Below are 14,709 nucleotides of genomic sequence, written 5' to 3'. Positions count from 1 at the left end.
CTGCCAGGGGACAGAGTACCCCAGGGCATCTGACCAACTCCTAAATACACATTTACACAGAGGAATGACTCTGCTTCTGGGAGGGGGTTATGGAGTGAGCGAGCCAAGCATGGTGGTAAAGAGAAAGTGGCTTTCCCCTCCCTGTCCCCACACCCAAGCCTGCACTGATGGCCTGCTGACCTCATCAGATCACTCCCACCCCTACCCCCAATGACTCAGTTTGCCTCCAAAAATCAAAGCCATCCACCTGCAAAGGATTCAACACCAGACACTACTTTGGAGAGAAGGTGTGTCCACAAGTGAATTCAGGAAGACAATTTCAGGGCCCCAAGACCTGTTGAGCATCCAAACTCCTGTCTGGGGCCTGTTAGTGGAGTTCAGAGACGAGAACACCCTAGAGGACTGGTGTGGCATTGTTACTTCAACACAGGATGGGTAGGGCAGACAGGACACAAAAGTTCAAGATGTTTAGACTCCCATCCCACCTGTGAGTTGAGCCTCCAACCTGCCCCTCCCCACCCAGGGCCTCCTTCTTCCAGAGCTGGCTAAAGCCAGTGGGATTAAAGTGAGCAGCACAGCTGTTTCAAAGGAAGGCCCAGGCCCCTCCTCTCCATGTCTCCAGCCCTTTTGTTTCAGGGGCCTCTGGCTCCCCACTTTCGCCCTCTTGATCTCCTCCCATAACAACCAGCATGCCCGTCTCCTGCTGGGCCACATTCTTCTCTGTCACCATCAAGGATGGGGTGGGGGGGCAAAGGGATGGCCTCTTCCAGGGGAAGGGGCCACAGTGGGTCAGTGGGCTGTAGCAAAAGTCTGTTAAAGCCTGAAGCTGCAAGACGTCTCATGTACAAAGACCGTGGCATACTCTACCGGGCCCACCAAACCTAAGCCAACAGCAAAGAAATCAATTAGAGGAGAAGGGAAGGCTCAGGAGAGAACATATTCTGTCAGGTTCCTACAGCTGGTCCATAAAGATGGCTTTAGGGCTGGCAAATGAAAGGTCACCATTCATCCGCACATGTTCACCAACCTGCCATTCACTTACTATGTGTCCAGCACTGTGCTGGACTCTGGGTATATACAGGCACAGTCTCTGGTCTCCTGGTACCCATGGCTGTGGTGGCAGGTCACTACAATGTATGTGTTGGGGGTACCATGAGGAAGGTATACACAGTGTACCATGGGCAGATACACAAGGAGGGCACGCCTTTAGAGAGAAGGAGAAGGAACACTGTGCCCATTTCACAGATGAGGCTCTTCATGGCCTCCAAAGTACAGCAGCCTACCCCAGACCACACAGGTGGAACTGGTGGGCATGGAATTGATTCATCTGGCTCTCACTCAACCTTTCTTTCTACCTTCTAATACAAAGGCTGCCTTCAACATATTTTGAAAGTTCTTCTAGAAAAAGAGGTAGATTATGAGTGACTTGGTTTAGGAAATCCAGAAGATGGCGAGGATGTTTCTAGCTAGAATGGTTGGGGATGGCTTCCTGAGAGAGGTGGAAGCAAGGTGTCAAATAGAGGACACCCAGGACTGAAGGAAGGGAAAGGCAGTGAAAAGCCCTCCCCAGATTAGGAAAGTGGGGGTCTAACTAGTTAGGTTAAGAAGGCCTGGAGAAGATGAGAAGTAGCTCTTTAGTGTAGGGCCAAGGAGTTCTGCCTTAACTGGGGGGAAGGGGGAAATCTCCAGCAGCATGTATGATCCAAAGTATGCCACCAGGTTAGACTATAAGGAGGGGTGGGGCAGACAGGGAACCCAGTGGGAAGTTGTTGCCACATTTGGAGGGCAGTGGGAATGAAAAAGAAGGTAGAAAAGAGCTTGCACTCTGGTTGGAGAAAATAAGAAATGTTACCGTTAGAATCATAAAATGCTGGGGCCAGAATGAACCTAGAAATTATCTAAATCCAACCCCCTTGGTTTAGAAACGTTAATAAAAGCCAGGAGCTACCGTTGATTGAGCACCTACTATGGCTAGGCGCGTTCCTAAGTAGACACGTGCCATAACCACACTGTCAGCTCTACAGGGGAGGGGTCTTTGTTATCTTCATTGCTGCGCCCCCAGCACCAAGACCAGTGCCACACACAGTAGGTGCCCAATAAATATCTACTGCCCAATCATATCCTTTCATCCTCACAACTGAGGCCCACACATGACCAAGAGCCTTGTTGGGGACCAACCCGCTGGTTACTGGCCAGATATACCCCACACCTCAACTCCTAGAAGAGCTCAACTTTAGCGGGGACCTTGATTCTGTTCTACTGCACTAGTCTGAAATTTTAGTAAAGCCAGATCTTAGAACGTTATGTAGGCACAGAATTGGCTAAAGGTGCAAACCAAGAGTATCTCACATGAATCCATGTGTTAAACACCTTCAATCGAGTGGCCCTGAACTGTCACTTGGCCTCTCTGGCCCCATTTCTGGATCTGTAGAGAATGAGAAGACTCACTACCTCCCAGGAATTTTTGTGAAGATTGAATGAGAAAAAGATCTTTCATGATTTAGAACTAGTTTCTAGGTCCTCAACCTAGGATTCCCCGACACCAAGGATAGTTAAAAGTAGTGAGAACAAAGGAAAGGCTGTTGATTCTTCTGGAGAAGAGAAGGCTGAGGGACAACTCAGTAGAACAGTTTCATAACTGATAAGGGGAACTCACAAGGAGGACAGCTCTCTGGCATCACCGTTAAAGGCAGAACAAGAAGAAATGGGCTTTAAAAGTCAGAAAGAAGAAAGCACTTCTAAATGACTGGAGTGGACTCATGGAGTGGATGGGGGCCAGGTAATGGAATCACCCAAGTCTCTAAAACAGCCCAAGTCCCCAGGTATCTGGGGTGCTTAGACAGGCTTCTGCCTCAAAGCAGGATGGGCAAGACAACTTCTCCGGGGCCTCTTCCTCCGTAAAGGAACCTAGTGATAAGTAAGCTCTGTAGACTTTTGATAGGGACCAAAAGTCAAGAGGCCAAGAGCTGGTGCTGGCTCAGCTGCTGGCCAGCTAGGGGACCATGGGCAAGTCACAGTCACTTCCCCCCAGGACTTGAGGTATTCATCTGAAAAATCGGTAGTTCAAACAGCCACCTACATGAAGACCTCCCATCCTCTGAAGGGTCCTACGAGGGCACTGTCAATTTGAGATGGAAAAAAAAGCCAACTGCACAGAGAGCTCCTGTTCTCTCAGCGGCCTTTGTAATATCTTTTGTAGCATTGACCGTGCCTTATAACTACACACTGTGTGTGTGTTTACATACTGAATATGCCTGTCCTGTGCAACTAGACTGTAAGCTCCATGAAGGCAAGGGTCAGATCTGTCTTCTTTTCAGATGTCCCCGCGGCACTGAAAGCAGTCCATGACACGTGACAGGAGTGCAAAACCTGGCTGAACTCCTTAAAAGACCTAGGCCCATCAAATGGGTCACTGTCAAGTTTTTTTAGGTTAAGAGACAATAGTATAAGATCCGAAAAGCTAAACCAGCCTTAAATAGTACTCAAACGCTCTTTCCACCCCTTAAGTATCGCTATCTTTGTCATATTAACGCATCAACAATGTCCGAAAAGTAAGAGTTATGCTTCAGCCTCTATAACAAGAAAATGACTCAAAAGAAATTCCTTCCTCCCCAACAAAAAAGACACCTAACTCAAATCCCGCGGGTGCTTGCACAGCTTTGCACTTGTTTTTTAGCACATGGATCCCAAAATAAACTGGTCTCTCTTGACTTCCAAAATAGAAGACTACTGTGTGACCGGTAATTAAAAATGGAATATACTGCTCTTAACTCTGTTGACTGCAATAAAGTACTTGGATTTTCCTACAAGCATAACAAGATGTGGCAAAGGAAGGGGGATGGGTTGTGGGGAGAGAGAGGAACTCAATTTTTAAGAACCCATAACTTGGTTGAAATCGCCACATAATTTTAAGAAAAGGGATTAGACCTGTTTTCTTGTGATTACTTAAAAAAAAAAAAGGAAAGAAACTTGACCATGCTACGGTAATTGTAGCCAGATGCTTTGATTACTTCTTCCGTACTGTTTTGCTCCCAGTGACAGCAAGGATTTTAAATTCCTACGGAGAGCAGAGGCCTATGGTAGAGATGTTGCACTGGGCATGCTCCCAGAAACCCAGTTCCCAACTTCAATATGCAAAGGGCTTTCAGCTGTCAGGTGGCAGTGGCTCCAGGGACCTAATGGGAAGAATAATGTTGGCTGGGTTTTTTTCCCACAGTATTCTTATCTCTTATCTTGGTGAGATTCTGTGGCCCCTGCTCTCTTCCCAAATAGCAGGGCACAGAGGCCACACACACAAGCACAATAGAGCTGACCTTTAGGGCCTCCTCCTAGGTCCCCTCTAAAAACAAGGCAACTTAGAAGTATTGGCTTCTAAGACCCTGTGGTTAGTGCTTTCCAAGAGCCCTCTGATAATCCCCTCCCCAAGGTCACTGCCCAGAAGGGAACGCTCTGCCCAACCAGCATCTTCTAAGGCAAAACCACATGACACTCAGTGAGGGGCATGGGCCCCAAACAGCACTGGGCAACCAGGTCTTTTGCAAATAGGCAAACTTTTACAAATGTGTTTTAGCAAACTGTGTTCATCAGAGGTTCCATCCTCTAACTGCGGGCTCCTGCTTCCAGCAGATCTTACCTATGGCATCATTTTGTTTCATAACTGAAGCCAAGCTTGACTCCAATGGTTTTGCCCCAAAACGGGGCTCATCAGCGAGTTCTTGGAGAGGGCAGGAAGCACTTGGGGCCAGCAGAGGGCCATCTGTTGGGCCCCACTTTATTTTAAGTGAGGCCAGAGCAGAGGCCCCGTGGGAGGCAGAGGAGAGCTGCCTTGGACAGGAACACGCAAGGGCCAGGGCAGACAGGCAAGGGTGCAGGGAGCTGCGTGCCCCCGGCACTGTATTCTCCTTCCCAATATAAATGCTGGCCTGAGCTTCTAACCCCATACACCCCTCAGCACACACCTCGACACTGTGTGTGTGTTGGTTTTTGACACGTGCTTCTCCCAACAGGTTGCTTCTGCTCTAGGTTATTTATAGAAACCATCAAAAAGCCCAGGCATCCCACTCAACCACTCAAACCAGAGTCCTTCCCTCCAAGGATAATTCCTGCTCTTCCGTCCCAACTATTTATATTAAACCTGACACCAAATCAGTAAGGACAAACAAGTCATTAAAAATGAGGCTCCTTTGAGTGCCCAAGGTAAACACAGCCCTGGAAAGCTGGTCAGTCCCCTGGGCACCTGGCTGCCAAGCCTGCTCTTCAATAGCTTGATGGAGGGAAAGCCTCAGCAGGACCCGAGTTGTCTGTTCCATTCATTTACTAACTTATTAAGCCTGTCCCATTTGCCAGGTACTTTGCACTACAAGTGTGTGTGTGTGTGTGTGTGTGTGTGTGTGTGTGTGGGTGGGTGGGTGTAAGGGCAGGGGAGAGTTAACCTAAGCATTAGATATGATCCCTACATTCCAAGGTCCAGCAACCTAGCTGGAAAGACAGACTTAAGTTTGACAAGTACAGAAAGTTGAAGGCTGGAAGGTAGGGAGGGCGAGAGAAGAGGATACCCTAAAACCTTATGAAATGTGGACTAAAACCAAAGAGTCACTCTTTGACAGTGATACCCTAACCTGGTTGCCCTTTTCACACATCCAATTACTATCATTATTCATTATACTAATTATGACCCTTTATCTCTGTTCAAAGCATTTCCATTTACAAAGGGCTTTCGTGTTTACTATTTTCCTCCTAATAATAACCCTATAACAGAGAGGATGGTGCTAACCCATTTTACAGATGGGCACATGGGGTTCAGAAAGGCTTTGACTCGGGTAGTAAGTGGTGGGACACATAGAATCAAGGCATACCCAACACACTATACATACGCTTCAATATCTGCATATTAAGATGAAATTAGGTAATTTGGCTATGTCTTAACTCTCTCTGATAATATCCACGGTTAAAGCATATGGGCTTCACGTAGTCCAGGAAAAAGTCTTCATTTCAGTTAGAGAAAACCAACAAAAATCCAGTATGGAAATTTAAGAGGCCAATGAAAAGTTGTGATCTAGGATGCCCACAGTTTACAACCAAGAAGGCAGCACTAGAAACACTCTGGACCTTTTGCACCTGCCTCCGGGAACCCAAAAGTTTTCCAAGAGTAAAATCCAGCAAATTTAATTAATCCTGGTACTGTCCCAGCGAAGCCTTTGGAAGGGGGAGGGGCACCCACAAAAGAGGAGAGGTCACATCAGGGCCCTGCCTGGAGAGCTCTTACTTACTGATGTCATCCAAAACCACACACTGTGCTTTTTACATAGGTGATGCTGGGTCCTGACACTGGGGGCAGGAGCCGCACTGTCAGAAGGGTCCTGGGGAAGCGGCCTTACCACAGGCCTTAAGTAGTGTCTGCTCCAGCTACCAAGCTGGAGGGCAAGGAGGTTAGCACAGAGTTTACCCAAATGTTCACACAATAGAGGACAGCCCCAGAGGCCTTGCCTCTTTAGAGCAGATCCAGTATCTTCCTCCAAAACAATCTGAAACCATAAGCTTTAAGATGCTGAAACAACTTCCTCACAGGATCCTATGTTTCCTTGTAAAAGCCAACCCATTTCCACTCAGGTGTGGGCCAGACAGCTGAGTGTGGGTAGACTGGCTCCCGAGACTGTAAGAGCGCCCCCTGGTGGGTAGAGATCAAGCCCTTTCCCCTTCCCAAGAGCAGTCAACCCTCCTGGCCACCCCTAAACCATGGCCTGCTAGGGGGTTCAGGCTGGCAACCCATGATGCTCACAATCAACCACCTGGTGCCTGCCGGCCCTAGAAGCCACACCAGAAGCAGCTACTGGAAGGACTCCTGGGTCCCCAGGCCCATGCAGGAGTCCAGGATGGATTGCTAGATAAACCATTCAGATAGCAAACAAGCCACCCACCACTTCTATGTATCATAAACCAATAACCTAGAATTAAGAGGCTCATTCTCTTTTTGGATATTTAGAAGGAGAGAGAGGAGGAAAAACTCATTCTAACAGGAGGTCGGAAGTTGCCTCCAAAGGTCAAGAATCTTAAGACTTGGCCATTCTGTAAAGAACTGTTTGTCTTTGAAATCTCAGAAAGTATTCCAGGGCCCCAGTTTTCCTGGGCCAAGATCTCTTCTCTCTGTCAGCACTAAGCAACAAGATAATCAACTGAGGCCTGACCCTCAGATTCACAGGCACTTCAAAACTGAGTTACTACACCACCAGAATATAAAGCTAAGGGTCCTTCATTCAAGAAAGTCACAGGTCTACCCTGGTAGAAGTTTTTCTTGCTGGGTAAATATCTAATTCTACAAAGAGAAACACCAGCTCAGTTGTTAAGCCAATTGCTGGCTCTTATCTTAACATAAAAGTTCAAAAAATCCCACTTACCCCTACATGCAATGGGTGCAAACATTACTTCCTGTGCTTCCACCACAGACCACATTAATTCCACTCTCTGTTGATACATGGTGACATGACCCCTTCCAAAAACGGTGCTTAGGGAGCTGGTGACTCAGAGGCATCAAAAGCTGCTGTCCTCTCTTTCTCTCTCTTTCTCAACCCCTTCTAAGACTCTAGTCCAGGATAATAAGTAACTCACATTAATGAACACTGCATGCCACTGTTTGAAGGCAGCACTGGAAGACTGCAGGTATTTAGCTTTGTGTGCATCACTTTTCCCCTTTTAAACAACCAAAAGCAAGATCAAAGGGTTCAAGGCCAGCGGTCCTAGCTCTCAAGAGACCTTCGTCAGCCTCAGCAACACATCCATCCATCCATCCACCCACTCATCCATCCAGCCACCCACTCACCCATCCATCCTATTTAACTCAAAACATCTGCAAAATCCATATCATCTTCTAATACACCCCGCCCCCAGCATCTGCCAGTCTTACCTGTATCCATTTTCAACTGCTTCCGTGGACCTCACGTTCGCTGTGGCCCTCAGAGTTTTGCTGGACAAGCCAACCACCGTTGGCGAGAGTTTGCATTTGAAGTCGGCACACGTCCACTCTTCTTCTTCATTCAAGGTGGGGAGATAGCCACACACGACCTTCAGGCTCCCTAGTCCCCCACTGCTCATGTACGCTGTGTTTTCTCCCCCACTCCTCACATATTCGAGGTATATATCAGAAGTCAAAAACATCTGGTAGGCATTTTCCTCCATCACTGACTGGATCTCAGTCTGTGCCTGGTCAAACATGATGGAGTCAATCTGCTGCTTCTTGATGCCATCGCGGATGTAGGTCTTGGTGGCAGGTTTCAGCTGCTTGGAGACAATGCTGTTGTTCTCAATGTACCTTTTGTAGATCGCTTTGGCTACTCGTAAAGTTTTGGTATCCTTCAGGTTCATCTGCCTGAATCCATTGCAGGCAAACCAGAAGTCTAAGGTATCCACGCATTTCTCCCTTTCCAAGAAAGTCCGGAAGAGATAAGCCCCGTCTTGATCACCCAACAAGGAGTGCAAAGACTTGGTCCACCTGGTCAGAGGAGAATCCGGGGAAGCCCGCCCCTCTGGTTCCCCCAGCCCATCCTCGTTCCGCCTAGTATTGGAGGACACAGGCATGGGTTTGGTGACCTGGCCCTTGCCCAGGCCAGCTTGGCACGGCGGGGTCTCCCCTTCCTCCCCAGGGACTGGGGGCCGTGGGGCATCCTCGCGGAAGCTACTGCTTGGGTCCGGGAGGCGAGTCACCAACGCAGCGCTACTCATGGTGAGGGAGTTCTCACTGAGTTTGGGCTTTTTTCCTTCCAGTTCCTCTCAGCAATCAGCGTGGTCTCTCTTTCTCTCTTAAGTCAGCAGGGGCTCATCTGAGCCTCCTCTCTGGAAAGAAAAGGAAGGGGGGAGGTGGGAAGAGAGAAAAGGGCATTGATCTAATCAAAACCAGATCTACCCAACATCAAAGCAAGAAAGTAAACAGGCTTTTCAACTCCTCAAATTCAAATCAAGCAACCCAGCTATCTGTGAGGTGCGCATCTGAAGTATCAGACGCTGCTTTTTCAAAGGCGAAATCTGAGCTCCCAGTATTTTTTGGGGGGGAGGGGGTGGGTGGAGAGGGGCGGGGAAGTGGAGATGGGGAAGAACGGAGATGCAAGCAAGGGGGACAGAAGGAGGGTAGGGACTGTGGGAGACAGAACCTTCCAAAAACCCGCTCTGCCCATGCATCCACGCACGCAGGGCAGCGCGGCCCACGCCTCCCCACTCCTTCCCCCTCCCCCGATAGCATCAACTCCAAACGACCCACTCCGAGGCGCGGGGCTGCGTACAGGTGAAACCAATTTCGGTAAGTTTCCCAACTCAGCTCTCCGCACAGATAACTGGAGCTCCAAACGTGCCCTTCCTCGGCATCTGGTTCCCATTCCCCCTTCCACCCCCTTCCTTCTGCGCTCCCCCTTCCACTCCTTAAAAATTCAGAAGCCCGCCCAGCACAGGGCGGAATGGGCTCTCGGACGCCGAGATCCAGCAGGCAAACGCCCCCACCCCAACCTAGATGTAAATGTCCGCTGCGCCCTCCCCCAGCCAAGAATCCGACTCCATCTCCACCTCGGTCTCCCCCAAACCAGAACCAACTCACTCAGCCTAGCCTTTGATCTTCAAACTTTGCAAGAGAACAGAGAAGCCTCGGGACCCGCCGCCCGGGTTCCCCCCTCCCGCCCACCTCCGGGAGCGAACCCTACAAAACCGGATCAGAAACCGTCTCACGCTACCACTGCCTGTACCAAGAATCCCAAACTCTACCGATCTGAAGCCTTTAAAAAAAAAAAAAAAAAAAAGTCTTATCTAACCAGTAAAGAAGCCTCTTTCCCTAGCAAGGGAAGGATCAAAATAAGGAGGGCGGGGGGGCCAGGGATACGGCGCGACCCCCGGCGAGGCGCCGGGGCTCCCCGACCAGGGTTGGGTGCGCGCGGCCCCCGCCTGGGGCCTCCGCGGCCGGGCAGGGCACCGCAGCTGACGGAATGGAGGGGCCCCCGGCAGCCGCCCACGGTACCCGGGGGAGGGGAGGTGGGGCGGCCCCGTTACCTGGCAGACGAAGGCGGACCGAGGCCGGGCTCTCATCTCTGCCAAGCCCCTCCGCACCGGCCCCCCAGCCCAAAGCAAACCAAACGCGTCCTAAGCCCCGCCGAGAGTGCCGTCGAGCGCGGGCCCGGAGCCCCGGGGGGTGAGGGTAGTGCCCCGGGACCGAACCGGGCCGGTCCCCCGCTCCACGCTCGCCGAGGCGCCCGCAGAAAAACCACGGAAAGCAGAGGCCAAGTCCAGAAATGGCGACGCGCGGAGTCTCCGCCGCTCCGCAACCGGGGCCGATGCGGCCAGGGGCGCGGGGCCCGGGCGGGGAGACGGCACGCGGGCGCCCGGGCTCGGGCCGGTCCTGCGCGCAGACTGAGCCAGGGCAGGCGCTCCGGGCCCCTTAGCGCAGGGAGGGGTGAAAGGGAGGGGGAGGGAGAGGAGCTGGGTGGGGGAGAGGGCTGAGGGAGGGCGCGCGGGGAGGGCGGGGAGCCACCACCCTTTCATCCCACCTTCCAAAAGCACTCCCGCGCACACTCACACTCTGACTCCCATCCATAACAGCAATAGCGGCGCGACCCCTGGGGGAACCTGCCCCTCTCCGCCGCCGCCGTCACTTGGCCAAGTCTCCTGGCCAGGCCCCCAGCCATCCCGGCCAGTGCTGGGGAGGGGGCTTCGGTTCAGGGCGTCCAGGCAGAGCCCCCAGAGTGCTGGGCGCCGGGCCCGCTGCTCCACTGCACGCCGGCGCGGAGCGCGCCCCGAAATAGCTCGCCAGAACTTCAAAGGGCCGCCCGGTACATCAAAGCGCGCGGGCCGCCCCGCCGACTCTGCCTGGCACTCACCATTGATCCGCGCGCGCGCTCCGCGGCGAAACCTCGTTGGCGCCCTGGGCAGGGCCCCGGCCCCGGCCCCCGGCTCGGCTCGCGGCGGCAGCCCCGGGCCCCCCCGGGCCGTCCCCGGCGGCGGGGAGCATGGGGAGTCGCGCGGCGGGGAGGGGGCGGTGGAACAACAAGCTCGGATTAGAGCGCAATCCACCGGCTAGGGAGGGTCGCGCAGCTCGCCCCGCCGCCCCTTTTATGCAAAAGATTCGCCCGGGCCTCCGCCCCCACCGCCCCGCCGCGGCCGCCCCCGGCCCCTCGGCCCCCGCCCGGCCGGCTTTCAACACAGGTCCTGTTTCCAGCAGTTACTCCGCGCACCAAATGTCCTCCGGGCGCTTCCAACAAAAACTGCGCTGTGGATTTAACTGTGCACTTCAAAGGCGCGAGCCGAGCGCACGGTCCTGAAAGGGAGGTACGCGCCCGCCGCGCACCGGGCCGCCCCCCGCACCCCCAGCACCCCTCCTGTGGGCCGTCGGGCCCGCGGCCCCCTCCCCAGCCCGGCCTCGGCCCCACCGGGCCCCCCTCCCCCCGAGCCCGCGATGGGGCTTGGCGCGACCTCGTCCCAGGGCCAAGAGGAGGCTTCCTCGGAAGCAGCTCTTCGGGGCCCAGGCCTGCACCCCCACCTTTTACACCAGAGTTTTCTGCGGGGGAGACGGGCGGCTCCGACGCCGGGCCGCCCCAAAAGCCTAGGCTATTGGGGGGTATTTTTATTTCCAGGCGCTCGGGTCGTTACTGAGTTGCCAGGACCTTATCAAAGCGCAGCCGGCTCCAGCCGACTCCCCCGGGCCCGGCTTCAGGAGCCAGTGATCCCGCCGCGCCTATCACAGCCGCGCTCGGCTGGCCCGCGCCGCCCGCCTTAAAGGGACAGCACCCGCTCCCGACCCGCCCCCGCCGCACGCTCTGCGCCCGCGTTAACCCTTCCCCGGCCTCCTCCGCCCCTTGCCAGCCCCCCGCGGCCCCAGCGGCTTTCGCAGCCCGAGTTTCTGATTTCGTCTTCCAAGTTCTCTGGTCTCTTTGCTCTCGCCTCCTCCCCTGCCTTCCCTCGCCCTCCCCAGCTCTGGAATGCAACAGTTTATTGTAGCATTCTGGCGATCGCCAGAACTGCAAGCAAGCAGATTTTTTTTCCCCCTATCATCAAACACTTTTCTACCTCCTATTAAAGTTTCTCTGAGAATTTGGTCTTGGAGATCCTTGTAAAGGGATTTCTAGCCCTGGGATCGACAGGCCAAGTGTCATAGAGCGTCCGCGGGCTCGGGCGCAGGCGTGTGCGTGCATGTGCGCGCGATCTGAGTTTGGGTAAATACAGGGCTAAGGTGCGTATGTGGAAGTGGGAAGATGAGGGCGTGAATCTACTAGCACAGGCCTGAGAGCTTGGAGACGCTCCCTGACACCTCGTTAGGAAGCATTCCTAAATTTCCCGAAGATTTAATCCCAACTCCTAACCTGGCCTGGCCCAGCGGATCCTTCACTGCACGCACATTGACCATCTCTCTGTAGCAGCTGCACACCCGTCATTCTCTTCCAAGCGTCCTCCGTCCTCCCATATGTTACGTATTAAGCTGACATGGGCTGTCTTCTTTCCCCCTAGACACCGCGGTTTTAACGTATTGAAAGCACCTCATCGCACTGCCACGGTCCCACCTTCCCCCAATAATGTTCATGGGACACAACCTTCTCTTTTCCCCTAGGACAGTAAGAAAATATACCACACATCCCGGAACATTATATGTTTGTTCATCTATTGCTTGAGAATGATCTCTCATGGGATGACCTAAAAAGTTAACTCTTCCTCTTAAAAAGCATTCAGAGTATAAACCAAGGAGCGTCAAGAACTGCTGGGCAGAGCCCCCAGCCTCATCAGAGCTAAGCCTGGGATTTGGCTCTCCACTTCCACTCACTTTTTCTTCATTTTCTTTCTTCTTTAATTTCATGTCTGACTAAAACCAAGCAACCCTGGTGCTGTAGAGTAGATTCCAACTCACGGCCACCCCACGTGTTAAGGAGTACAGCTGCCCCATAGGGTTTTCACAGCTGGAATCTTTAGGGAAAGAGATCACGAGGCCTTTCTTGCTGGGTGGGCTTGAACCACCAACCTTTCAGTTAGCAGCTGATTGCAAACCGTTTGTTCCACCCAGGGACCTTTATGTCTGACAAGCTCTTTTAAATGTAGAGGTGCCTCTAACCCCTCATCAGGCTGTTTAGGTTTCCACAGGAAAAGACAAAGAAGATATGCCACCCATGGTATGCTGGAAAAGGGCAAACCTCAGGGACAGCATTCCACTGCCCTCAGCATAGAACGGTGGGACAAGGGACTATACAGCCTTTGCACCCATGCTGCCATAGTCTCCAGCTCCTGGGTGCCAAGGAGGGCAGCATCTCCCTCCAGGAGACCTGCCTCTCTGTGTCCACATTTGCCCCTCTGGGCAACACCTCCCCAGGTGGCAGGGCTGGCTTAAAGCCAGCAGTCCAGGCTATGAAATACAGCCACCTCAGGGCAAACCAGGAAGGTCAGAGAGAGTGTGGCCTGATGAGTCATCTTTGGGTCACTGTTGGGTGTGAGGACACTGGAAGCCAGTCTGTCTCAGGTTGGCTCCGTCTCCTGGCCCAGCCTCCTGGAATCCCAAGGGTGAATGGCTGCCGGCCCCTCTCATGTGGCTTGTGGGTGTGAGCTCTGAGCTGGTGTATGGGACCCAGGGCCAAGGGCACACCCACCCCACTCCAGGAGAGCAAAGAACAAAGCTGTCCCTTGGGTCAGAACCTGTGGCTCCAGGGAGTCTTTAGGCCACAGAGGGTGTTATTAAGGAACAAAAATGTATACAGAGAGGAATGGAATGAATTGCCATAGAAGCATCTACAATATAAACAACAGCGTGCACGTGCGCACGCACACACACACACACACACACACACACACACACACACAATGTGGGGGAGGGGAGGTGGAAATATCAAAACATCAAAATCAAAATAAACAGCATTCAGAAAGAGGAAGGTTCAAAACAGGAAGTGGAAACTTGGTCTTCATGGGTGGCTTTCCTCCCCTCCCTGCTGTCCCGGCTGACCCTTCACGGCCCCCCACCCAGCCCTCATCATCATAGGATCCCTTTAACCAAAGGACACCCCTTCAGTGCCCTCATTATCCCAGTGCTGCAGTGGCAGGAAGGAGGGGCTGACCGTGGGAAGCAGGAGCAAGGCCTGGCTCACTTTGGATCTTCTCAGGAACAGCCCTTTGGAGAGGGAGCCTGGCTACCACAACAGGTGCTTGGTCACCTCAGGCCCATGACTGCCCCCCCATCTCACCCCTGCCCTGCTCCCCTCTCTCCTCTACTTCTCTGTGGTACATTTTCCACCCAGCAGGAGACAGGGCAAAGTGCTGAGAAGCCAGAAGCTCTCTCTAGCCTCTGTGTCTTTGACTACTTGTTGATAATATTTCTAGAGAAAAAGCCAAAGTCCTTTGCTTTTACTCAGCCCCTTTCTCAAGATAGCACCATGTTCCATTTTCCCCTTCTCCCTGGCAGCAGCACTATCATGTGACTTGTTGTAATCCTGCATGGTTGCCTGGAAACTAGAAAGCAAGGTGATGGATTTCTGCACATGCTCACTCCCCGCCCCCCTTTAAAGAAAAACCCTACAGAGAATAAACAGGCCACTTTGCCCAAGTGCAGACAAGTTTAATAAAGCTGGAGGGGGGGTGGTTGGTGATTCTCTTCTGGAATTATGTACTGGACTGAAATCCTAGAATCCCAGAAAACCAGGACTCCGGGCTGCCTGAGAGGCATCTGGCCAGATCGCTGACCTTTAGTGAGCCCCACAAAAGCCACTCTGG

At 52.8% G+C, this 14,709-nt stretch overlaps 1 protein-coding gene across 7 annotated transcripts in view; it reads right to left on the bottom strand.

Annotated features, from left to right (window-relative positions):
* AXIN2 (axin 2) overlaps positions 1-11,647 on the bottom strand; it is a 33,250-nt gene extending 21,603 nt beyond the window's left edge. For 3 of the 7 annotated variants that reach the window (XM_049859727.1, XM_049859733.1, XM_049859734.1), the window contains exons 1-2: positions 10,024-10,396; positions 7,901-8,826 (exon numbers count right to left, since the gene is read on the bottom strand). In XM_049859727.1, the coding sequence (XP_049715684.1) occupies positions 7,901-8,715 (815 nt within the window). In that variant the 5' untranslated portion in view covers positions 8,716-8,826; positions 10,024-10,396. The other 4 variants (XM_049859732.1, XM_049859730.1, XM_049859729.1 and 1 more) reach the window with 4 other exon arrangements.
* Between the last annotated feature and the right edge of the window lie 3,062 nt (positions 11,648-14,709).

This window comes from Elephas maximus, chromosome 19 (assembly GCF_024166365.1).
Source record: "Elephas maximus indicus isolate mEleMax1 chromosome 19, mEleMax1 primary haplotype, whole genome shotgun sequence".
Classification (NCBI taxonomy): domain Eukaryota; kingdom Metazoa; phylum Chordata; class Mammalia; order Proboscidea; family Elephantidae; genus Elephas; species Elephas maximus.
The sequence above is the reverse complement of the archived record's forward strand: the minus strand, read 5'-3'. Positions and strand labels throughout refer to the sequence as shown.